Here is a 27,307-nt window from a genome sequence, read left to right on the forward strand (position 1 = left end):
ATTTCCACTTCCGGAGGTGCATATGGCCCTGAGGTTCACTCAGCCTACACCAAAAATGAGTACCAGGGTAATTCCTGGGGGCAAAGGCGGCCGGGCGTAGAGCTAACCACTCTACCCCATCAAGTGCCGAGGTTACGGATAGTGGAAGCCTTTACCTTCCACCCCTCCAAGGGCCTTCATGGCCTGTAGGGAGATGACTTTGCTTTGACTTTGCTTTTTACTATTTTACGTAACTTTCTTAGATGAAGCACTGCATCAAGAGCTATATATTCTTCACTACTGTCATTGAAGATACAGGCACTGGTACTACTGTCCTTGAAATATGGAGAAAAGAAGGAAAAGCAGAGGATTTTATATGTAACTATTATTACAGTTTTGGGAGACGCCAAGATACCCAAGTTTTGACCTGCTGAAATTTCTTTAAGATGAATTTACCCGTGTGAGATTATGGAGGATCCCAAGAAAGAACCCTTTTAAAGCAAAGAAAGTGCGAGAAGAGTTTTCAGATTTTTTTTTTTTTTTTTGCTAGGGGCTTTACGTCGCACCGACACAGATAGGTCTTATGGCGACGATGGGATAGGAAAGGCTTAGGAGTTGGAAGGAAGCGGCCGTGGCCTTAATTAAGGTACAGCCCCAGCATTTGCCTGGTGTGAAAATGGGAAACCACGGAAAACCATTTTCAGGGCTGCCGATAGTGGGATTCGAACCTACTATCTCCCGGATGCAAGCTCACAGCCGCGCGCCTCTACGCGCACGGCCAACTCGCCCGGTTGATTTCTTTAAATAGGACAGTTAAATATTAAAGTCTCCCTTGCCACAGTATCTTTGTCTCAGTTCAAAGGCAACTAATTCCCCAAACATATCACACCGTGCTTGTATTGCATCTGCAGCTGCTTCATTCACATCTCCTTTATGTTGGTGATAGCCTCCAATGCTATTGTGAGGTGCTTAATCTCATTTTTCTTTTATTTAGACGCTTCATAGAATTGCCAAATTGCCAAATTGGCAGAAAAACATATGCCAGGTTATGTTAGGTTTTGTTCTGACTTTGAAGAAGATCGTTATGAAGTTAGGTTAAGTAGGTTTAGGTGCTTACATACTGTTCTCATTTTTTTATTAGTGCAACTAACAACATTTTACAAAATATATTTCTTGTGTGTTATTTTGAAGTGATTATTCTTACCTCTGGAGAAGGCAGAATGCTGCAGATTTCATTACACATATTTCCTCCCCTCATCATACGCAATACTTCAAAAGCAAACCACTTCGAAGTACAAACTTCGTCCACTCCACTCCCTGACTTCCTACTTTTCTGCACTTCCTGATGATACTGAGAATGGAGTGAGGCTATTTGCTTCTCTATGGATTCCTGGGAACAACTGGACATAACCGCCAGTTCCCGGAAACTGTCTGCCTTCTTCACCCTAACGCATTATTCCTTTTACAAGATATCCCGCAAAGAAAGCCTTTCTAATATAGAATTAATGAAGTGCAGAGTGATTTCCTTGCTCCACTCTGTTCCGTTCCGGACTAACATAACTGTGAAATATTCCACCGAGAGAATAACGCATGAACAATGCGGTATTTGTAATGTTTTAGATATTGGGGCTATTGGCTGTTATCTTACCATGTTTCATAAGACGTGGTGTTTAAGCCATCTGTTGCCATGGGAGGAGTACAGAAATTGCCGAAGATCTACCGACGCCTTCAAAAACAATTAATTGACTTAACAACATTCTGAGTTAATAAATAAATTCAACTGGTATATGAAATAATATGCATGTCAATTTCATTAACATGTTGTTTGTTAAATGTTGATCAGTGGAGAGACAGCTTTACAGAGTACCAATAATAAAAACGAGTTTGTGGGAAGGAGCCAGGTAGAGAGGAAGGTATAGGGTGAGAGAGAAAATTAATAAATACAAAAAGATACAGAAGAGAACTTAAGATTACATTTTCTTTAAGGCACTGCAGCTTCATTCTTTGTAGCACTCCCTAATAGAAGGGCACTTCTGTTTGAGACGCTCACGAAAGCGTCTCTGTCTCTCTCTTGCCAAATCTCGTTGCCTTTGCTTTTGTTCAGGTGTCTGTAACTTTCCCTTCACTGATGAGTAAGATTTATACACATTTAATGATGGTCTCACTATGCCAAATGAAGAAACAGGCTGGTACACATTTGATGGCACATTAAATGTTACATTCTGATTAGTCACTGTTGATGTTGACTGTAAGTCTGGAATACGTTGAGAAACTGATGGCAGAGGGATATGACCTTCACGAATAGTCACAGGAGGCTGGCATTCCCCTGATGCTGGTTGTATTAAATTGTAACCAATTTCTGTTCGAGGAAGACCTCTCTTGCTTCTACTTTCAATCGGCACTGCTGTCACATCTGCCCATCTTGCCCCTGTATTGAAACCAGGATTTGTCTTAGACGAATACAATCTCCATAAAAACATACCACATAAAATTCTGAAAGAAAAGGAAATTCTTAGAAGTCATCCTACCAGCATCAAATAAATAAAAGTTAGCAAAATCGACTTTCAGTCCATTAGGTTGTGTTATGTACATTTAGTACGTGTTGAAGAGATGTTAAGTACAGAACAAAAATGGCCAACCGGATACCAGTGGGTTCCAATCCTACAACCTACCGATTTTGATTGTGGGTTCGGATCTCACTGGTGTCTGGTTGGCCATTTTTGTTCTGTACTTAACATCTGTTCAACACGTACTAAATGTACATAACACGACCTAATAGGTTGAAAGTCTATTTTGATCACAATGTGGTCGTGGGAATTCAATATTCAAATAAAATATTACAATATGCTATCTAGAACTACAGGGTCAATTTTGGCAAGCACGCCAAGCATTTCAGAGACTGCTTACTGGCGGTCAAGCCCATTGTAGCCCTGCTGTTGCCTATGTACAGCTGACTGCACAGCAAAGAAAGAAAGAAAGAAAGAAAGAAAGAAAGAAAGAAAAGAAAAGAAAAGGAAAGAAAGAAAGAAAGAAAGAAAGGAGAAAAATGAAACGTTAAATGTACAGCACTCGCTTCTTACACAAGGTGCTAGAAATGCTGTCCCTTGATTTGTATGCAATGCTGACATAATTGTGGATAAAGTTGCTGTTGATTCAATGCAGATGGTCTTCAGAAATTAATGACATTTTGAGGTGAATATCTTGTTTTAATTGGCAGATTTCCTGGCACGTAAAAGAACTACTGAGGGACAAAATTCTGACACCTCAACAGTTCTGAAAATCTTAAAAGTAGTTAGTGGGACATAATAAAACCTACAACATTACTACTAGCATTATTATTGTTTAACTCCTTAGTGTGAAGGTTTGTTCTGAACATTAAAAGAAATAAGTTTCATAATGATAGATCCGTATTGAACTGTGATTACAATAGAGTAAAATAATATATTATTATTGGTCCACCTTTTCAATACAAAATGAAAATTACATAGGGACTAGTTTCGACCTAGTAATAGGTCATCATCAGCCTGAAGTAAGTCAAAGATCGAAGAAAACACAAACAATGTAAACACAAGTACAGTCTCTTTAAAGGTACATACCAAGTGGGAAGTTGAGTAGAGATATATTAAAAATAATAACTCATCCAAATTGACGAAGCACTGAGCGGAATTTATGTAAAGTTCGGTGCGCCGTATATTATAAAAGACCACTGTGCACTAAATGATGCAATAAAGAAGAATAGTAGGTTGAATGCCGGCTTCTTCTTAGCTGTTGTATAATCGAAGAAGATTACGTCGTGTTTTATAAGGTATTGATAGACGTCAAAATACATGGATGTTGGAAGGCTCTTCAGGTTTTTTGAACATGGCAATAGTTGCGTGTGGAGGCTTAGGAAACCAGAGAAGCGTTATATTAAGTTAAAAAATAGAGATCCTTAAAAAAGTCCCGTGCGTTGTATAAATTGTGGAAATGGAAATCGAAAAAACTTGGTTCTTGAGCGATAATGTTGTTCATTCAGAGATCGATTGAAAATAAAGAATCGTAACATAGTCTTCTCAAGATGTTCATAAACCAGAATTAATAGACGATGCGAAGTATGATGCTAGGAGAAAGCTCTTCTGCTTCTGGAATCTTGAAGGACGATGGATGTTTCACGAGGTGGAGCAACATATATGGAGTTAAATAAAGGTGGAAATAAATTCGCAGTTCAATGCGGACCATAAATTTGATTCTGAATAAAAGACAGTAAGATTTTTTTTTAATATGTCAAAAGGAAAACTCAAGCGTGATGTGATGAGCTGAAGAGAGAAACGGAGGTAGGAAAGGATCAAAGGAAATTTTGAGGAGGTGAGGGAAGAAAAATGAAGGCAGGAGAAGAATATATAATTTTTATTTTTTATTATTTTTTTTAGCTGAAGAGAGAAACGGAGGTAGGTAAGGATCAAAGGAATTTTTTTTTTTTTTAGCTGAAGAGTGAAACGGAGGTAGGTAAGGATCAACGGTTTTTTTTATATCTGAAGAGAGAAACGAAGGTAGGTAAGGATCAAAGGATTTTTTTATTTAGCTGAAGAGAGAAACGAAGGTAGGTAAGGATCAAAGGAATTTTTTTTTTAGGTGAAGGAAGGAAAATAAAGGTCGGAGATTTTTTTTTTTTTGGAGGTGAAGGAAGGAAAATAAAGGTCTGAGAATTTTTTTTTTTAAGGTGGGGCTGAGGGATGTGGGAATATGGAAGAATGATTAAGAAAAGTGCTAAAAACAGAATGAACAATCGGACCTTTAATATTAGATTTTGATTGTCTGAAAAGTTGAATTAGCAGGTCAAAAAGAATGTTTGATTTTTCGGAAATGTCATTGAGATTGAAATTGGGATTGAAATATTGGTCTAAATTAATAAAGCAATTCTCTGTTATGTTAAGGAGGGGTCCTTTATTCATAATTTTGAGAATTGTCATATCTTGTTTAATGTCAGTAAATTTATGATTACAATCATTCATGTGCTGAACAACTGCAGAAAATTTATTGTGTTTTTGGGCATTGACATGTTCAAGGTATCGTATTTTAAAGTTTCTTCCTGTTTGTCCGATATAAGAAGAATTGCAGCTGTTGCATTTGAACCTATATACACCAGATTTTGAAAAAGGGTCAGTTCTATTAATAGATGATGAGTTGTGTAAGACATTAGCGTTATTATTGTTGGTTTTGAAAGAGATTTTAACATCATATTTTTTAAAAACGTTAGTGACCTTGTAAATATCTTTATTGAACGTGAAGGTAGAAAATGAAGAAATTTTTGGTTTTTCTTTTTTCAGAGTGGTTAAAGGACAATGTTTGTATTTATTGATAATACTTTCAATGAAAGAACTATTGTAACCATTGAGTTTTGCGATCATACGGATATTGTTCAATTCTTTTTTAAGATCACATTCTGACATTGGGACCGTATAGGCTCGATGAACCATACTATTATAAGCAGCTCTTTTATGGATTTGTGGATGATAGGAAACTTGATGAATAGTGGAAGATGTTTGGGTAGGCTTTCTGAAGATGTTGAATTTTAAGGAATATAGATGCCTAATGATGGTTAAGTCTAAAAAATTTATTCTTTGTTCAGATTCAGATTCGAGCGTAAATTTTATGTGTGGGTCGATATTATTAAGGCTGATAAGAGTAGAAGCTGCGTCTGTTGTGCTTTCATCTAGAATTACCAAAGTATCATCAACATATCTAGCCCAAAAAAGAATATTAATGAAGTTATTATTATTATCAATTTTAGTATGTTCTAAAAAATCTAAGTAGACAGTAAGATTTTTTTTTTTTAATATGTCAAAAGGAAAACTCAAGCGTGATGTGATGAGCTGAAGAGAGAAACGGAGGTAGGAAAGGATCAAAGGAAATTTTGAGGAGGTGAGGGAAGAAAAATGAAGGCAGGAGAAGAATATATAATTTTTTTATTTTTTATTATTTTTTTTAGCTGAAGAGAGAAACGGAGGTAGGTAAGGATCAAAGGAATTTTTTTTTTTTTAGCTGAAGAGTGAAACGGAGGTAGGTAAGGATCAACGGTTTTTTTTTATATCTGAAGAGAGAAACGAAGGTAGGTAAGGATCAAAGGATTTTTTTATTTAGCTGAAGAGAGAAACGAAGGTAGGTAAGGATCAAAGGAATTTTTTTTTTAGGTGAAGGAAGGAAAATAAAGGTCGGAGATTTTTTTTTTTTTTGGAGGTGAAGGAAGGAAAATAAAGGTCTGAGAATTTTTTTTTTTTTTTTAAGGTGGGGCTGAGGGATGTGGGAATATGGAAGAATGATTAAGAAAAGTGCTAAAAACAGAATGAACAATCGGACCTTTAATATTAGATTTTGATTGTCTGAAAAGTTGAATTAGCAGGTCAAAGCACAGCTGAGTCTCGCTCGAACAATGTGAACAGTTTCTCTTCATCTGTTACCTTCCCAGGCAAAGGCTGCAGTATTTTGGTAATATACTGAAGACTTAACTGTTGATGATGCTTGTTGTTTAAAGGGGCCTAACATCAAAGGTCATCGGCCCAATGTTAACTGTTCGTGAACAGGTCAGTCCTATAATGTGGTTTGCACGAATATTGCACAGTGCCCTGATGTTGTTTTAAAGTGGAACTGGGTGTGTTAATCTTGAATTTGTGGATGACCAATACATGGTTCTGAGAGTTGATTAATGCATTTAAACTAAACCAGGCCTTGTTAGAAAAGAAAACCATCTATTGGTCATTTCACCATCATGAACCTAATTTTAAAAAATTATTTTTCGCTCACGTAGATTCAGTTAAGGTACTGGGAGGTTTTTGTACAGTTAATAATTTTGTGGTAATGTGCACAATGTTGGACTTACTCCAGTTTACTGAGCCAAACAACAGATATTTCTCATATGACCATTCAAAGTTTGTATGGATTGTCCAACTTCTGCTCTTTAAGCACTGTGTGCTGAAAAGACTTTTTGCCAGGCTGAGTAGAATAAGACGATAGAGTGCTGGCTGGCCTTCTGAGCTCAAGTTGACAGGTTCACTCCCAGCTCAGTCCAGTAGTATATCGAAGTGATCAAATACATCAGCTTCGTGTTAGTAAATTTACCGGCATTTCTGCAGAACAAAATTACATCACCTCAGCGTCTCCAAAAACAGTAAAAAGTACTAAGTGGGTCATAAAAACAAAAACATAAGATCCTTTGCCGGGCTGAGTGGCTCAGACGGTTGAGGCGCTAGCCTTCTGACCCCAACTTGGCAGGTTCGATCCTGGCCTAGTCCGGTGGTATCTGAAGGTGCTAAAATACGTCAGCCTCGTGTCAGTAGATTTACTGGCACAGAAAAGAACTCTTGCGGGAATAAAGCCCGGCACCTCAACGTCTCCAAAAACCGTAAAAGTAGTTAGTGGGATGTAAAGCAAATAGCATTATTATCATCATTTAAAAGATTATTATTATTTAAAAGATCCTTTCCTGTCGAAGAACACACCTGCTTCTTTACAGCCCTATGAATTGTGCTTCTGCTTGAAACTCAAGCACATGAGAATTTGCATGCAAATTTGTTTTGAACTGATTCAGTATTAACTTAGGTTTTTCACATAACTCCCTCACTCCACAGTGAAATTCACAAGTTCCAATTACACACAAACAAATTACAGCATACTGGTGCTAGTTATAACAAGTAATAACACATGTCACAGTTAATATAAATTATTTTTTACTGATAAGTGAACAAATACTACAATGAGAAAATAGTTCAAAAAGTATCGGCACAGCGCTCCAAGTTCTTGGGGCACATAGCACTCTCTTGTGGCCTAGTGAGCTGTTAAGTCTACTTGCCAAATTCAGACCTGTATTTCGAAATTAGGATACCATTCTAGAAAGACATGAAAGCAGGGTTAAGACTTAGGAACGTTTATAAGACAACATACTCTCATCATACATATTCATCACAGAATACAATTATCCCAGTACCATATGTCCTCTTTGTTCTGCAAAGCGAATAACTGAATTATGGATTTATCATCAATTACTGCATAATTTCACTTGCAGTGCCACAATTCTTTTGTTTGCTTTTTTCTAAAATAAACTGTTTATACTTAGCAGAAAAATTTTATATTGTAATATGTTCACATATTTTCATCAGCAGTATCTGATGAAGCAGCAAAGACAGCATTTCAATTTCAGACTAATCTGCATATGAATAATAATAGTGATAATAATATACCTAGTATAGCCATACATACTGTCACAAATTGGTTTTTTTTATAACTGGAATATGGTTTGAGATTTTTAAACTTCCTTTTAATTTGTTATAGACACACAAATTACACGCCATTTGAACAAGTCAGTCTTCATAACGTCCACTGTTAGCACGCACGCAGGCATGAAGTCTCTTTGGACAGTCATCTATCGCAGAACAGACAGTATCAATCAGGAAAACTGACACTGCAGCCATCAAGGAACGCTTCAACTTTTCAAACCTAGGACACCTTTTCTTGCAGACCATTGTTCTCACACTGTGAGGTCTACCAACCCTCGTGCGATCTTTCACAGTGTCTGTCTCGGTAAATCATCGCAGTGTCCAGTAGAAGAACCTGTAATATTTTTAGGAAACCAACGCAGACCATTAATATGATTATTAGTGCATGGAGTGCCTAATTCTGAACGTCTGCAACTTCGAACTCAGTATCAGCGAGGCACGGCCTACAGTAGGTGAGAACTTGACTGTAACAGCAGTGTAACTTTATACTCTAAACTTTTCATCCACTTCTAAAGAAATTTCTAAGTTGTAACATTCAAACACTTTAACATATTACGTTGCTTGCTTGAAAACACAAGTGTTATACTTTGTTCAATGGGTCATATTATTTTTGTGCCGAGTGCTACAGAACTGTCAGTAAACAATATAACTTACAATTTGATGAGACAGGTTTACGTATTTGAACTTTTGCAAGTGACCAGCTATTTAGGACTCTGTTTCTTAAAATTATGTGCCCATTATTTCACGTAAAGGAACATAGACTGTGCAACTGAGCATTAATACTTTATGGTGTGCGAGCTAGGCAGTACAGACTGTTTCTTGAATATTACATGCCCATTATTTCTTGTGAGGGAACACAGACTGTGTGAACATTACGACTTTATTGTGTGCGAGACAGCATGTACAGGCTCTGTTTAAAATTCACGAACTGTATTCAAACTTACAGTTGGGAACACAGTGCCTTCAGCAGTTGGACAGTGACGGTTCAATCGCATTGTTAAGTGGAACCTTGGTTCGAATACCACAAGTGAAACTTCCCTACGATGTTACACTTGTTAATCATGAACTGACAGTGCTATAACACACGAAGTGACGTGAACAATTTGACGCCACATGCATAGACTTCACCAACGTATCATCGTGTGAACTTCCATCATTTTTCTTCTTCTTCTTCTTCTTCTTCTTCTTCTTGGTGGGGGGTTGGGTTCTGTGAATATCACCCAGTCACTATGTCTTTGTATTGAAAACACTTGTCTTAAAAAGCGTAAGTCTTATTGCTACCTTCTACTTACAACGTGAGATATGTAGAACATCCAATAGTGCCGAATAATATGAGTACCGCACACTCATTTAGAGTTCTTGAACTTATTCACACGTACATAACCAAATGCAGTTCACAGTAGAAATGAAAAGCATAGTATAAAAATAAAAAGATATGAACGACTTAACATTACAAATGTATCTTTGAGGCATCAATAAACTTATTTAATATATCGATTAGGGTAGGAGTGAGTGCTGATAGTAAACATGAGATACTAGTAGGAAGGGGAATAGACAAATTCACTAGGCGAGTCATGAATAGATCAAGAAGTTAGTATAAATAACCACTCATCGATACGGTCATGAAATGGACAACTTGTAATCATGAATAGATGACGAGAAGAAGCAAATTCTGGACATTGAAACAAAATGTGGTTGCTGTCTCCATTGGGTTGGCCACACACACACATGAAGAGAGATTAGAAAAATGGAAACGGAACTTATACAGTGGAGTAAGCGCATGATTGAAACGGAGACGTATTATGTTCGTGATATGCCGATGAGTATATGAACCATAAAAATACCAGGGTTTATGAGGAATTGTAGGCTGGATTTGATTTTTTTTTTTTTTTTAATGCCTTTTGTACAAGTAGAGTGCTGCCATTCGTCTTGCCACGAAAGATAGGCTGCATTTCAGATTACAGGGAGGTAGTCGAGTGGAGGAAATGCCACTGTAATTGGTTCAGTGAGTTGTTTACCCGCTACCTTAGCTCGCTCATTGCCATGAATAGCTTAATCACCGGGAATCCACACTAATGTTATATACACTCCAGTGTTCAGGTTGGTACAAGAAGTATTTCACGCTATATAAATACCAATTATAGTAGTTCTTGTGAGATGCTAAGGCTTGTATTACACTTTTAGCGTCCGAGTAAACAGTATGCTTGGCCTGTCTGATCGCGAATATTTCGGCAGAAAATATGCAAAAACGGTAAATGAAACTTTTCACCGATACTTTTCACTCTTTTTGACTCAGATGGACGACAAAAATTTTGTGCTAATGGCAAAAAATTCATTACAGATATTGGGTATATAGGGAATACTGGGTAGAAAAAGTAGGCTATTATAAGGAAGGGAATACATGCAGAGTTTTGGCAAACATAAAATCTCATCTCTCTGTTTGCTCAACATTTTGTATGCTTGATATAGGGCAGAAGTTCATTCACCTCGCGGAGGAAGATGTGTATAATACTCATGGAGAAGTTGTAATTTTGGAATTAAAGGACACTGTGCCAAAACAAATTTCTTTAGGAGGTACTTACAAGTAAGTGATCTTCTTCGTATCCACAGCGGATATTCGCCCGTTTCGACCAATAAAGCATTCGTGGGTGAGGTTTTTAGTGCTCCTATACATACTCGTAGCGCTTGATATTGAATGGTATTTAAATGTGCTGAAGTTGAAGGGGCAGCCACATCTATAAAAAAATGCACAATAATCCATTATAGATCACACCGTAGCGCGATAAAGCGATAGGGCCGTTAATGCATCCACTCCCCAGCTTCTACACGTAACTGTACGAAGGATTTTAATGTACCCATCTGTTTTTTGCCGAATCGCAGAGATATGCTTCTTGCACGTAAGCTTATGAACCTTATGATCAAGTATGATGCCAAGATATGTATGTTGGGTAGAGAAAGAGACTATAAATTCATCAAACATTAATGGAGAGTGGTCATACGTCCTCTTATGAGTAAAAATCAATCGCTGTACATTTGGAAATAGACAGAATTAAGCCATGGTTATCTAACCACATTATGTCACCACTCATCACTCGGGTTATAATCCTCCTGCACTCAGGTATGCTCTCATGGGAGATATATATACTGCGAAATCGTCCGCATAAGCCAAGAGTCTCGCACATGGTAAATTGATCCATTCTAATTCTCGCATATACAAAGCAAACAGAACACCACTTAAAATGTCTCCCTGTGGTAACCCATTCGAGGATTGTTGATGTGTCAATTTAATGATAAGGGTGCGATATGTAAGTAACTGATTTAAGAGTGATATAAACCTATTCGGGAAACCTTCCGAAGCAAGTTGTTCCCATAGCAAATGTAGTGGAACCGAGTCATATGCACCCCTGATATTAAAAAATAAAAATAAAAGCGATCGTACTATGTTTTCTATGTCGGGCTAACAGAAGGTCAATGATGAGGATATTAATTGGGTTTTGTGTGCTTTGTCCTTTGAAGAATGCATATTGCGATTTCAGAATGAGATTGTAATATTCCATAGTCCAAACCAAGAGTTGTAATAATATTTTTAAGAAGGTTTTTCTTACATACAAACCCAGTACAATTCCCTGATAATGCACTGGGTCAGTAGGCGTCTTACCAGGTTTAAGTATTGGTATTAAATGAAATATATTCCATTGTGTGGGAATATGAGCGGAAGCTAAAATATCATTGAAATATGAAAGCAGTACCTTTGGGGCCGAATAAAGCAACAGTTGAAGCATTGTGAACATTATTGAATCTGGGCCTGGGGAAGAACTATAAGTAGATGAAAGTGTCATAGTCAATTCATTTAAGAGAATGGGTTTTAGTAGTATGGTATACTAAGTAGGTTTGGAAATGGTAAGGTGAGAAAAGAAAAGGGAACTGTATAATCTGGTGCAAGGGAATTGAGGAAGGGAGATAGGATATCTCGAGGTATGGGTTGGTGTGTGTTATTTTGGGCCACAGGAGTAAGAGTGCGAGTTGCGTTCCACAAAGAGGAAACCTATATGCGGGAATTCAGACATCTCCAAGCTATACGTCTTTTCTCATGAAATATTTGTTTTACTCTAGCAATATGTCTCTTTAAACATAGATAATTTTGTAATGTCATTTCTTTTTGATACGTTTGAAATAAAAAATTTCGTCTTAATACTAATTGGTGGCACTCACTATCCCACCAACGTATATATTGAAAAGGGAGAGAATACATGGGAGCACAAGGTTTGCAAGGATGAAAAGTATGTATATAGTTATTAAGGATAGAATAGAGTAAATCGTACGTGAGATTAGAATTCTGTAGATTACTAGTTTGATTCTGAAGGAATGTACAGTAGATTTGCTTATCGAAATTGCGAAACGAGCGGATATTGCTATTGGGCTGAGTCACTCTCTGCGACAAACGGGGTTTACCAATACCGTGTGTAATATATAATGGATAATAATCGCAAGAATACGTGTCTGAAAGTGTATGCCATGTAATTATGGAAGCCATATGGGACTGACATAAAGTTAAATCCACTGCACTGGGAGGTGTACCAGACGGGGATATGCGCATTGGTGATCCAGCATTGAAAATTATGAAATCATGCTGCTGAGACTAGAAAAGGAGGCGTAATCTCCGTGTAGTATCATGCTCGCTTCCCCATAAAGTATGGTGGCAATTAAAATCTCCAAATTTGACAAAGTGATCTAAAGAATCAAATTGACTAAAAAATTGTGACCATTGATATGCTGTGATGTAAACCTCTGGAGGACAATATACGTATATTAATCAAGTGAATATCATTGTGCTTAATTCCTATCCCAAATGTATGGGGAATGTGATATGTTAAAGGTGAAATATAGTAGGATAAAGTATTTTAAATGAAGATCGCTATTCCAGCACTACCAGGCCCATCTTGACGTTCCAGATTGAAACCCGGGAGATGAAATGTAGTAGAATTTGAAAACCATGTTTCTTGAATAATTATTATATTAGAAAAAGTTTCTCGAATTAATAATTGTAACTCGTATTTTTTTTTTGGAACTATGCTTCTTGCATTCCACTGTAAAATGCGAATCATATAATGCCAACAACGAGCTATTCGGTCTCTTAATTGATGGATTAATTGATGTGTGAAATATGCAATTCTCGTCCTAAAATTTTATGAATTTCCTGCTGTAGGTCATCCTTTTGCTGATGTAAGAGATATGCTTGTGGCGGTGCTGGATTACTAGTACCTGTATTCTGCGGAGCGGTAGAGGTAGAAGGGGAAGGTACAGACGGGGTTGCCTGAGGTGGTAAAAAATACAGGTCCCTGTGAGGGAATTCTCTCGTTTTGTAACAGTGCCATGTATCCCTCCTTATCAAAGCCTGGAGCAGGAGTCGGTCTAGTAGATTTCATTACAATTTGAGTGAATTTTCTTTTTTCCAGGATTTTCTGTAGGGAGAGGTGGGGAGGGGTTGTTCTGAGAAAGAGGTGGGAAATGTTGTGGGTGCTGCTGCGGATACCAAACTGGTAGTGCAACTTTCGCTTCATCAAAAGAAAGACATTCTATACTCATCACTTTTTTCACTGCCTGTCGATATTTATGCTCAAGAAACACAAATGAACCAGTCGAATGGTCTCCCTTGCAATGTGCACATTTCTGAAATTGTTCTGTACACCGATTAGTAGTATGCACAAGTGAACATTTTCCGCATCTGAAAAACTGTGCTTTAAACTGTTTCACTGTGTGACCACATCTTTGGCATTTCCGGCAGATAAGTGGAGCAAAAATGAAAGGTTCAACCTGTAAATAAACACTAAAAAGAGACACGTGTTGTGACAGATTCTGCGTGTGGAAAATGATTTTAACAGACCCTGTAGGAAAGTATTTGATTTGATCATTATTTACCACCCGACGTTTGAGTCTTTGTACAGATTTAATATGTGCTAGAATGCTATCTTCTGTTAGTTCTTTATCTACATCACGGATAAGGCCAACGCATAATACATTTCAAGGCGGGATGTACGCTTTGAGCTTTAGAGTGTCAAGAATAGAATGGTGCAGAAAATCATCAGCCTGTGCGGCATAGTCTCTTGCAATCGGTTTCTTCCTTTACATGTAATGGATTTCACATACAGAACATTATCATGAAAGTGTCGACCTAGCGCCATGGGGTGTAACTGTCCTCCAAGATTCTTATTATCTGTAGATTCAACATACACGATGAATGGGTCATAATGGGACGGGGTATAGAATTCCCGCCTCTACTTGGACGCTAGAGGAGTTACCGACTTGACTACGCTGTTGGAGAGGTGTTTGATCGTTATTAGTTTGTTGAGCTGTAGAGTTTTGAGGCGATTCCTCGTTCATGGGTATCTCCACTTCCTGATTTACCATTAAATGTTCACCCACGATTTGTCCACCTCTCCCCACTGAAGGCGGCCATCCTACACATGAATAATTAGCAACCGATATAGAATGCGTAAAATCACATAATATCACAACTGTAAAGATATTACTCGAATCACACAAGGCGCACAAGAGAACAACCTGCCTGGTTCACTGACCACATGCAACTCGAAGAATAAGCTTCGTTTGCATTCAAATATCAAATTTTGATGCTATGCAAGTTCCATTTGACAAGGATTTCACGACATAACAGGGAATTTATTTACATTTGCCAATAATAATAAAAGTTAGTGTGGCCTACTATACAACATTTATTCAACTGCAATTCCCTCTCTGTACACTGTCCTGCTCTAAGACCGCGCACACGCCCTGCATACTTCTCATGCTCGATCACGCATGTGATTAAGTGCGTGTCTGTTACTGGTACAGTATATAGGTCAGACCGGAAGAAATTTCGTTACAAGGTATCGGGAACATACCAGGGCTACTACATACAGTATAATAGATTCTCGGCCACAAGTGATCACATGACACACTACAATCAAATGTTTACAAACACAATGACCATGACCTTAATATCTTGAAAACTTTAAATAAAGGCCATTTATTGAATATATTGAATATATACAGGAAAATTTTCATTTATTTAGATCAGAGAAACAATTCGACAGGTAATATAAACGATCTTTCTGAGAAGATTAACATCTTATATGAAGAACTGATTAAAGTGAAAGAAAGAAACATCAAACTTTTAACACGTCATAAGCCCTTCCACTTTTCCTCCATACTCCCCACTCAATGAAGCTACTACTTGCTTGGATTCAGTTAGACCTATACCTCAGCAGAGACAAGTCCTCGATGTATCAGGCCAATAACAAGAAAGTAAGTAACGTAATTTGAATCATATATACGAGGGTCGAGTCATAAGTCAAGGCACCTATTTTTTTTTTCTCGCAAACAGGAGACAACACTGAAAATCTAAGATACGCATTTGGAATTTATGTCAATTAAGTAGTAAAACAACTAATAATTTATGGTCCTTGCTCCGAACATTTAAAAAACCTAAGAAAATGTTCCAAACAATATTTCAAGACACACTGGTGGGCCATAATTTTGCCCAGAAAAAGTTTCCTACATGCCAATAATCTACTAACACGGGTCTCTTGCAGTAAAACTCCATGTCAACCCACTGCAAAAGATCCCACAATCTTGACCATAGGATGCAAGAACCTAAGCAACTACAGTACACTGTTTGTCCGGATCATTAGAAAGAGGTTTAATATATTCAAAATGCTCTTTAGAAGGAAAAAGGAGGAAACATTTTGAAGATGATAGTAAATTTTAAAAATATTTTCTAATTTAAAACATAAACCCAACTGCACAACTACTACAGACGATGGCACTTGAAAAGACACCCATCAACCCTTGAGGTGCAGGAAACACGTTCAAGAAACCAGATGGAAAGAAATGGTGGTTGAGAATCAGGAGAAAGATAAAATATTCTATTCTCTGAGAGAGAGAGACTGGGGGGGGGGGGTTTGTGTTATATTGCATGAGCAAACCAAACCAAACCCCATTGCACTACAGCCCTTGAAGGGCCTTGGCCTACCAAGCGACCACTGCTCAGCCCAAAAGCCTGCAGATTACGAGGTGTCGTGTGGTCAGCACGACAAATCCTCTTGGCCATTATTCTTGGCTTTCTAGACCGGGGCCGCTATCTCACCCTCAGATAGCTCCTCAATTCTGATCACGTAGGCTGAGTGGACCTCGAACCAACCCTCAGGTCCTGGTAAAAATCCTTGACCTGGCCAGGAATCGAACCCGGGGCCTTCGGGTAAGAGGCAGGCACGTTACCCCTACACCATAGCACCGGCTTTATTGCATGAACAGGGAACAGAAAAGGTACCAGAAGTGAAGAGAATGAATAGTAGGTTGATGAAACTAAAATTTGTTGTGTAAAGTAGGATACAGAATTTTATATCTGCCTATGGCCCACAAATTCGATATTACGATGAGGAAAGGGAACAGTTTATTGAAGAACTAGAAGGGACAAAAAATGAAATACCAAAGTGAGAATTTCTCATAATTGAGAAAGATTTAAATGGGCGTGTGGGGCAGGAAAGTGATGGGCATGAAGAACATCGAAGATTTGGGTAGGGTGAAAGAAATTAAGAAAGCAGCAGAATATTGAAGATGAGACAGAGTTTAGAACTAGGGTTTTAAAACACTATTTTTATTTTTAAGACAGAAGAGCATACAATTACGTAAAACTGTGTGAAATATGTTAGCTAGATGGATGATATCCTAGCACCGGAGAGTGAAAAGGCACGAGTAAGGGACTGCAAGGTTATACCAGGAGAAGCATGTGTTATGTGGCACAGGTTGCCGGTAATGGATATCACTAAGAAGGAGATCCAAATAAAATGACTGAAAAGGTTAAGAGAATGGGACCTAAAAGAGGAGGGGAGAAAAATACACTAAGAGGTTCATGGACAGAAGGAGGTATGGGTCAGAGCTACTGGAGTTGATGAGAAGTGTACCCAGATAAAGGAAACATTGATGAATACAAAAGGAAAAGTAGTAGGCATCATAAGTGGTGGAAAGAAGATATAAACAATGTTCTGAGGAGAAAGAAAGCTGCATTTAAGAAGCGGAAATGAGATGAATAGAAGATGACAGGCATATACATATCAACAAAGAGGCTGAAACAAAGGTAAGCAAAATGAACGACGAAGCGACATAAAACACGCTGGGAACCAGGGATGGTGAAGAATGTGTGCATGATCGAGAAGATTTACAAGATGTAAATAGCCTGGCTGGCACAGAGTTTCAAGTACAAAGGAAGAAGTGTGGCAGGCTATCAAGGTATGGGAATTGGTAAAGCACGTGACCATCAGGCGTGAACATCAAATTGGTGAAACTCTTATGAGAAGGAGTGGACTGGGTGCTGGACTTTTGCTGAAGTCTGAGCTGAAGAGAATGTCTGCAAAGACAGGAGAATGAGCTAAATCACACCAATTTACAAGCAGAGAAGTGATTTATTACTATGTAGCAATTATCAAGTTGTTAAGCTAATGGAACACCTAATTACTGGAAATATGGGAAAGAGTAAATGATGCAAGATAGAGAAAGATGATTACTGTAAATGAACATCAGTATGGATTTGTGAAAGGAAAGGGAAAGCTGGATCCAGTATTTATCATCAGACAGTTGCAAGAGACAAGACTGGAAAGAAATCAGAAACTGTATTGTGTTTATTTGAATCTTGAAAAGGATTATTATTATTATTATTATTATTATTATTATTATTATTATTATTATTATTATTATTATTATTATTATTAATTAATGTTATTTGTTTTACGAACCACTAACTACTCTTTTATGGTTTTCCGGAGATGCCCAGGTGCCGGAATTTAGTCCCGCAGGAGTTCTTTTACGTGCCAATAAATCTACCAACACGAGGCTGACGTATTTGAGCACCTTCAAATACCACTGGACCGAGCCAGGATCGAACCTGCCAAGTTGGGGTCAGAAGGCCAGCGCCTTAAATCGTCTGAGCCACTCAGCCCGGCTTTATTATTATTTATTGCAATGGAAGGACAGGATTGGAAAGGACAATCATCATCATCATCATCATCCTAAACCATCTCCACTTTCCCGGGTATGGTATATGAGCCTCCTCCATCTCATCCTGTCCTTGAACCATTCTTCCTCCACCAACTTGTCCCAATCATGACCTCTCAGCAATACATCACTCTTAACTAAATCTATCCATTTCCTTCGTGGCCTTCCCACAGGTCGTCTTCCTTCTACCTTTCTGACAAATTCCTTCCTTGCAGTTCTGTTTACTGGCATCCTCTTCATGTGACCAAACCACTTCAGTCTTGATATCTGAATCTTATAGAGGAGAGAATCATCTATTCCTACTTCTTTAATTTTCTCATTCCTAATCTTGTCTTTGCTGGTTTTCTGGATCATAGTGCGTAGGAATTTCATTTCAGTTGCCTGAAGTTTGGAATTATCTCTATTGGTCAGTGTTGTGGTTTCGAGACTGTATGTAAGAACTGGTGTACAATAGGACTTGTACAATGTCATTTTTGTTTTCATGGGTATTTGCTCATCCCACAGCAGGTGTCTTACCTGGTGGTAAAATTGTGTTGCCTTATTGAGTCGATTGTTCACCTCATGTTTTGCTAGGTTGTCATTTGATATAACGCTACCCAAGTATTTGAAAACTGGAACGCTGTCCAGTTGAGCTTCATTTAACATGACTATTGGTTCTGCTCCTTCCCCATACACTTTCATCACCACCGTCTTGGTCTTGCTGATGTTTAAACCAGATTTCTTAAACTCCTCATTCCAGCTTTGTATTCTCTCTCCCAATTCCTCTTCTGAGTCACTCCAGATCGCATCATCATCTGCAAATGTGAAGGCTTTGATATCTCCATGTTCTTTCCTTTTAATAGATTTCATTACTACATCCATTACAATAATAAACAGAAGTGGTGACAATGAGCTGCCCTGCTGCACTCCTCTCTTTGTTTCAAACCAGTCTGACAAACCACATCCTACTGTTCTCACTATACAACATTTTCACTTTGTCTATGAGGCTGGCTCGCACTTGAAGTTCTTTCATGCATTGCCAAATTCTTTCCCTTGGTACACTATTGTATGCTTTCTCAATGTCCAAAAATATTAGAAATAAAGGCTTGTTCTTCTCCCAGTATTTTTCCATTAGCATCCTAATTGCAAATATAAGGTCTATAGTTGACCTTCCTGGTCTGAAATCATACTGCTCTTCTTCCAAAATTGGCTCAACATTATCTCTGATTCTGGTCTCTATTATTTTTTCCAATATTTTCAGGACATGAGACAGTAGTGTGATACCACGGTAATTAGTACATTTTCGTCGACTTCCTTTCTTGAACAGAGGTACAATGATGCCCATCTTCCAGTCCTCAGGAATAGTATTTTCCTCCACCGAGCTCGATAGCTGCAGTCGCTTAAGTGCGGCCAGTATCCAGTATTCGGGAGATAGTAGGTTCGAACCCCACTGTCGGCAGCCCTGAGGATGGTTTTCCGTGGTTTCCCATTTTCACACCAGGCAAATGCTGGGGCTGTACCTTAATTAAGGCCACGGCCGCTTCCTTCCCAGTCCTAGCCCTTTCCTGTCCCATCGTCGCCATAAGACATATCTGTGTCGGTGCGACGTAAAGCCAATAGCAAAAAAAAGTATTTTCCTCCCATATCTTGTTGAGCAGTCTGTAGAGCCACTGGATTCCTGGAATTCTCGCTGCTTTCAGCATATCTGCACTTAGTTCATACATGCCCACTGCCTTTCCTTTCTTCATGCTCGAGCGCTCTTTCAACCTCAAGCCATGTAATTGGTGGTTCAGTTGTGGTTCCTCGGCTCTCCTCTATCCATTGTTATGTTTTCTGTATCTCCATTCAGCAGCTTTTCGAAATAGATCTTGAGTTCTTGTTTAATTTCTCCCTCTTCTTGTGCCAGAGTTCCATCATCACGTTCTATTGCTTTTATGGTCTCTTGATCCCTTCGCTTGTTTTTCACTACTCTGTATAGCAATGGAAAGGACAAAAATGGAGAAATTATTGCAGGAGATCCCTGACCTGGAAGGTGGTGGTGGTGGTGGTGGTGGTGGTGGTGGTACTTCAACAAAGGAATAAAAGATGTGAATGAAAAACTGCAATTGATGAAAATTAATCCATTTGAAATATTATTTTGCGTTTATGAGCAAAACACAAAGTCAAATATCTTACGTCTAAGAAACAAGAGGTTTAAAAACTTTTCAGTCATTTCTTGCCAATATCAGCTCTTAAAATGTGAACAAGAAGAATAGAAGATTGTCAGAAGTTGGAAACCGAAACAGAAGACAGAGAGGGAGAGACACAGGCAAACAAGACGTTTCTCAATCACAAATGAAGATATTTTCAGAGAAATCCAACTGCTTTAGCAAGGAAAAGCAGCAGGAAGTGATCAAATTACTGGGGAGGTATTAAAGACAATGGGGTGGTACATAGTGCCTTATTTAAAATTTATCTTTGACTATGTCATAAATAATAGTGTAATACCAAAGGAATGGAAGGAATCTATAATAATACCAATTTATAAAGGAAAGGGTGATAAAAGGAAACCAGAGAACTAAAGACCAATTAGTCTGACCAGTATAGTTTACTGGAGAGTTTAATATCAAAGTACATCAGAGGGATATGTGATGATAAAAATTGGTTCATGAGGAGCCAGTATGGATTTAGAAAGAAATTTTCTTGTGAGGCACAAGTGGTGGCATTTCAGCAGGACATATCAGATCAGTTGGATTCAGGAGGCCAGTTAGATTGCATAGCCATACATCTTTCCAAAGCCTTTGATAGAGTGGAACATGGAATATTATTAAAGAAATTGGAGGGAATAGGATTGGACGTAAGGGTTACACGTTGGATAAAAACATTTCTAAATTCAAGGGTTCAGAAAGTCAAAGTAGGAAATAATGTATCGCAGGAAGAGAAAGTTTGGAAGAGAATTGCACAGGGTAGTATAATCGGTCCGTTACTTTTCTTAATATACGCAAATGATTTAGGGAATAATATAACATTAAAAATAAGATTGTATGCAGATGACATAATTGTTTATAGGGAAATAAATAACATTGAGGATTGTTCAGAATTACAAAGGGACCTTGAGAGTATCCAACAATGGGTTGAAGAAAATAATATGAAGGTTAATGGAGGCAAATCAACTGTTACAACATTTACAAACAGGAGTTTTAAAACTGAATTTGAATATACTTTGGATCAGGTAGTTATCCCAAAAGATGACAAGTGCAAATACCTAGGTGTGAGATTTGAAAGTAATTTGCACTGGAAGGGTCATATGGATGACATTGTTGGGAAAGCATACAGATCGTTACATGTCATAATGAGGCTACTTAAAGGATCCAACAAAGAATTAAAAGACAAAAGTTACTTAAGTATGGTTTGTCCATTATTGGAATATGCAAACAGTGTTTGGGATCCTCACCAAGAATACCTAATAAAAGAAATAGATAGTGTCCAGAAGAAAGCAGGAAGATTTGTAATAGAGGATTTCAGGAGAAAAAGTAGTGTATCAGAAATATTAAAGGAACTTGGGTGGGAAACTTTAAGTAAGAGAAGGGAGTAAACTAGACTTATAGGATTATATAGAGCCTAGACAGGAGAAGTAGCATCGGGAGATATCCGTGAGAGGCTTTAGTTGGAAAATAATTATATCGGCAGGACTGACCACAAGTATAAAATTAAAAGGAATTTTAGCAGAAGCGATTGGGGTAAATTTTCGTTCATTGGGAAGGGCGTGAAGGAGTGGAACAGTTTACCAGGGGTAGTGTTTGATCCTTTTCCAAAATCTGCACAGATATTCAAGAAGAGAATAAACAGCAACAGAGAAAATAAATGAAATGTTAGAGGGCATTCAACCAGTGCCGGTTATTGTAAATAAAAAAATGTGTGAACAAATTAATTCCATCCCCTGGTCTAAGGAGTTTGGACAGCCAAAGTAGGGGACCCGTTGTATAGTATTATTTGAAATAATTCCACATACTAATTCCACATACTGTATATGAGTTGACTATATTTGTAAGTACAGGAGATATTATAAGTAGAATTTTGTAAACAATATAAATTTATTAAGGATGAGCTGTGTGTTTAATAGAAAAAATTGTTGGCGTAAATTGTATAATATTGTATACTAGGAAAATTTTCTTCTCTTGTTAATTTAAAATTTAGTGCTTGACAATAATGTATTTTAGTGTACCATTTGCCACCGAGGTAGACACCTCATTTGCAAATAAAGAGATTTTGATTTTTGATTTGATATTTATTTTTAAAATTATGCAACAGGTTTGTTAGAGTATCTAGAATAGTGCTGTCTACGTATCTGAAATTGTATTAAAGTATTTTGCCTGAATGAAATTCCTCAAGACTTGTCAAGGAAATGCAAATTTAAAACACACTGTAATGAAATTGATCTTGTATGACTTAATAGATATTGTCAGTGAAAACAAAATTTCACACAAGGCAGTGCAAAAATTTTCAAAAACTGACGTAATGTGTTTGCTTGTAAACCACGATATTATGAAGAAAAGAAGCTCTCTCACAACTATACTAGAAACAGACTTCATACTGGCTTAGTTTCACAAATCTCTGCAGCAGTTTTAAGAAGAAACTTATCTTTTAACTATTCACATAAATACTCTTGTGACATCTAGCATTCTTATATTGGGAGTAACACTTAACCCACCCCATGCAATGAATTTCAGCATAATCTACACAGGTAGCGTTGTATGAATATTATCAGAATGCTGAACAAGTAACGTTATGTACAACTTTCTTAGCAAGATTAAAGATGGCACTTGAGAGGAGGATGTTTAAGCCCAACAGCTTATATGCCAGTACTCAGAATTAAATTTATTTACAATGTATATTGCTACTTCAATACACAAATCAGTGAATAATGAAAATATGTAGCTCAATTTAAAATAGCAAACATTACGAACAAATAATACAGACCCCCCTCCCTCTCTGTGTTATGTTATGCAGGTATGAGATGCATTGCCCATGCAAACAAGTATACATTAAGACAAGAAATGCACAAATAAAATAATTGTGATCAAGGCAGTGGTAACAAAACTTTATAACAATACATGCTGGCTTTCAAAGCAAGTTAAAAATAATTATTGCAACATATAAAAAATTAACAGAATTTGAGTAAGATAAAGCTTACAATTTTAATTATTGATATTTACTTATCTTCCAAAGTGCTTCAATTTCTACACAGCTGCTTCAATCACTTTTGAGTCTGTAAGACCTTGGCTTCATCCAGACAACACATTCAGAATAATCAACATCAGTTCAAAACTTCCAGCAGGTCTTGTGCAGTACTGACAGAATTAAAATGATCTTATCCAAATAACCGAAACATGTACCAAAATTGTGATCCATAGTCGTTTCTGAGATAGCATGTCACATTAAGGGAGAAGTATTTAAAAATCTGATGCTCTATCATGTGCAATAATGGTATGAATAAGTGTAGTTAATCCTCTATAATGGAACCCAGATTTTTCACAACAAAGCATATGTGCATACACATCTGAGTGTGCACACATACAGTACATGCACTTACTGAATAATTTCATGTATTACATTTGTTTTATACAATTACTCCTACAATTACATCTAGCATTAGGATTACAATTCATCGTGAGTCTTGCGTGTACTTATGCTCTACTTAAACTAGTTTTAAAACTTGAATGGGTTCAGTTTAAAGTTCAAGGTAGAAATTCCAATTTCATGACACTTAATGTGGTAGTTACACCTATGTATGTCAACTAGTGAATAACATGTATTCCACTTCAAAGTTAATAATTTTGAATCATTCCATTATATTTCCAAACAAGCAAACTAGCACAATGATAACACAGATACTGTGAAAACTGAAAATCAGCATTTTCATTCATTTAGGAACTATGAAATGTGTATATACTCTATAAAAAATAGAACACAAAACCTTAAAAAGATTATCTGAAGTTTGAAAAGTTAGTTAGCATCAGCATTTAAACAGAACTTCATATGGCTTCTTCAACAATACTACGAGATAATAAGAGCACATTGTGCAACATTCTGCCAGTGTAATTCTCAAAATCTGACAAATACACAACACTAAGAGCTTAAGCCGTGGAGATGAAATAAACATATATAGCAGCGAATTTAATATTTACTTGTCCAAATACAAATAACTTGTTGAATAAAAAATTTACAAAACCTTTTTTTAAATCTGTAATACTCAAAGTGCTGCAATATCATTATATGAAATGAAATGTCGTATGGCTTTCTTTAGTGCCGGGATATCCCAGGACGGGTTCGGCTCGCCAGGTGCAGGTCCTTCTATTTGACACCCGTAGGTGACCTGCGCGTCGTGATGAGGATGAAATGATGATGAAGACAGCACATACACCCAGCCCCCGTGCCATTGGAATTAACCAATTATGGTTAAAATCCCCGACCCGGCCGGGAATCGAACCCAGGACCCTCTGAACCAAAGGCCAGTACGCTGACCGTTCAGCCAACGAGTCGGACATATCATTATATAATGTAGTAGTAGTAGTAGTAGTAGTAGTAGTAGTAGTAGTAGTAGTAGTAGTATATTTCTTTAAACAGATGAGTTCTCAAGACCTTCATATATCTATCTGAACGCTGTATTACAAATTTCAGGAATCACTGCCGTTTTGATGTGAGGTCGCTGGCGAAAGTGTTCACATATTCAGTGATCTCCAATTGGTTTATGAAGGCTAAAGTGTTTACAAGAAGCACATGAAGGTGGAGCATATGATGTGACATGTATGTGTTAGGAGTAGGTGCCCATAGGAGTGGAGCAAGGATGGGATCAAGACAAGAAAGTCACCTACAAAGACAGTCAGCCAGCATAAAATATAATTCCCCCCTCCCTAGTACATGTAAGGTTGTTCACTTCAAACGCAGTCAGTCTGAAAAATGTGAAATTTTATAGAATGGTCAAAATACAATAATATCAGTAATAATTCTTTCTCAGTCCCATTAATTATTCTCAAAATGTCACTTTTGTTCCAGGGAAATTACAATTCTCCTTCACTAAATTAAATTTTCATTCCCTTTAATTATTCTCAAAGAGTCACTTTTGTTCCAGGGGAATTACAATTCTCCAAAGTGCATTAAATTTTGTACAGTTGGAATTTATATCTTCTCTTCACAATCAAGAATGATACGGGAACCACTGACGTGTGAAATTCGGCAAGACCGATTTTCTTAGGACATGGTCGTCACTTCCCCGGGCTTTGAATTTGTGTTCCATCGTAATAATAATAATAATAATAATAATAATAATAATAATAATAATAATAATAATGTTATTGATTTTATGTCCCAGCAACTACTTTTACGGTTTTCTGAGACGCTGAGGTGCCGAAATTTTGTCCTGCAGGAGTTCTTTACCAACACACAAGGCTGGCGTATTTGAGCACCTTCAAATACCAACTGGACAGAGCCAGGATCGAACCTGTCAAGATGAGCTTGAAAGGCCTGCACTCTATCATCTGAGCTACTCAGCCTGGCTAGCTCATCCTTTTCAGTCCCATCACACTCTGGGGCAATATTTTGGATAGAATTCTCAATCTAACGCACAGCTATTGCTGCTCATGCACTTGCTTTATTGAGAGGTAAAATTTAAACCTCTGTTATTAACAAAATTTAGCACATTAAAAATTATATTCCTGCTCTGAGAATGTATAATGTCCCTTGATATGGTTCTCCGAGGCAGTGTCTCCATCATTCACTAGACAGTGAATTACAACTTGACTGCATTAAGTGAAAGCACTCCGAGTCATGTCCAGAGGTACAACAGATCGAGTATCATTAATGAGTACGTATCCTTCCATCTGAAACCTCAGTTAACAAAATGCGCACTTCAGTAGCATGAATTTGTTGGCTGTGTAAGGCAGCACCAGACACCCGAATACAGTTTGCAATATACCCACCAGGCTCATATGGTCTTTCTCATGCATAGCTTGCAAATGAATTGCCACATCACACATCACCTTGCATTAGCAGTGCCATTGGGCAGCATAGTAACTCCCCAGAGCAAGAGCAACCTAAACAAACAATGTTTTCACAGGTCTCCACTGGCAATGATTCATGCAACAGGTAGTAGATTCCTGAATACCAATGCAGATTGTTGTCCTTCCATTCATTCCTAATGTTCTTCTGAATCTGTGATATGCATTACCTCTTTAACTATCCAATAGACGGATATCGTACATCACAGCTCTCAGAATTTTGCTTTTTAAGCTGAAAATTGGATGGGTGAAAATGCTCATATTAAAACAAAATAACTTTATCAGCAAAGTCTACACAAAACCTTCTAAAATGAAAGTGACTGTTAAATATCTAAGTGGATATGTTAATGTAATTGCAGAACAATTTGCAATTATCAAATTCTTACACATCCAGATTCGAGTTCAAATTAATTTCATGGAGGACTTAAATACCATTCATAACATTGGTAAAAAGAATGGATACAATAGGAATTTTATTTTTTATTGAAAAAATAATAAAGTAAAACATCGTCATTTGTCTAACTCATCTAGAGAAAAGCAGCAAAAACTACTATCTCTAATTTTACTTTTGACAGTGATGATATATATATATATATATATATATATATACACCAAATAAATATCTAATATTTTTATGAAGTATGATCATAGAATAGCCTATTACAATAATAATAATAATAATAATAATAATAATAATAATAATAATAATAACAACAACAACAATAATGCCATCATTTTCTATAATGCACATTCACTCAACAAACAGAATAAGTTTTCAAAAGCAGGAGTGTATAAACACAAATGCAGTAAGTGTGAAGCCTCATACATTGGTCAAACGGATAGAAGATTTTCGACATGCTATTTGGAACATGTCATTGCTAGCTCTTTCAGACCGTGTACGCACAAATGTGCAACTCCCCCTCTCCATCAGGACCTTCCCCCTTCCCTCTCGTTCCTTTCCATTTGAATCTCACAACAGTTAGTCTGAAGAACACACAACAATAGGCCACACACCTC

At 37.3% G+C, this 27,307-nt stretch overlaps 1 protein-coding gene across 5 annotated transcripts in view; it reads right to left on the reverse strand.

Annotated features, from left to right (window-relative positions):
• The window catches only part of LOC136857009 (longitudinals lacking protein, isoforms H/M/V), a 377,513-nt gene that overhangs the window by 155,617 nt on the left and 194,589 nt on the right, over window positions 1-27,307 (reverse strand). For 2 of the 5 annotated variants that reach the window (XM_067135344.2, XM_067135345.2), the window contains exon 5: window positions 972-2,407. The exons of 2 other annotated variants lie outside the window; for them this stretch is intronic. In XM_067135344.2, the coding sequence (XP_066991445.1) occupies window positions 1,977-2,407 (431 nt within the window). In that variant the 3' untranslated portion in view covers window positions 972-1,976. Of the gene's footprint in view, window positions 1-971; window positions 2,408-26,494; window positions 26,523-27,307 lie in introns of those variants that run through there. One more of the 5 variants, XM_067135348.2, reaches the window with a different exon arrangement.

Source organism: Anabrus simplex, chromosome 1 (genome assembly GCF_040414725.1).
Source record: "Anabrus simplex isolate iqAnaSimp1 chromosome 1, ASM4041472v1, whole genome shotgun sequence".
NCBI lineage: Eukaryota > Metazoa > Arthropoda > Insecta > Orthoptera > Tettigoniidae > Anabrus > Anabrus simplex.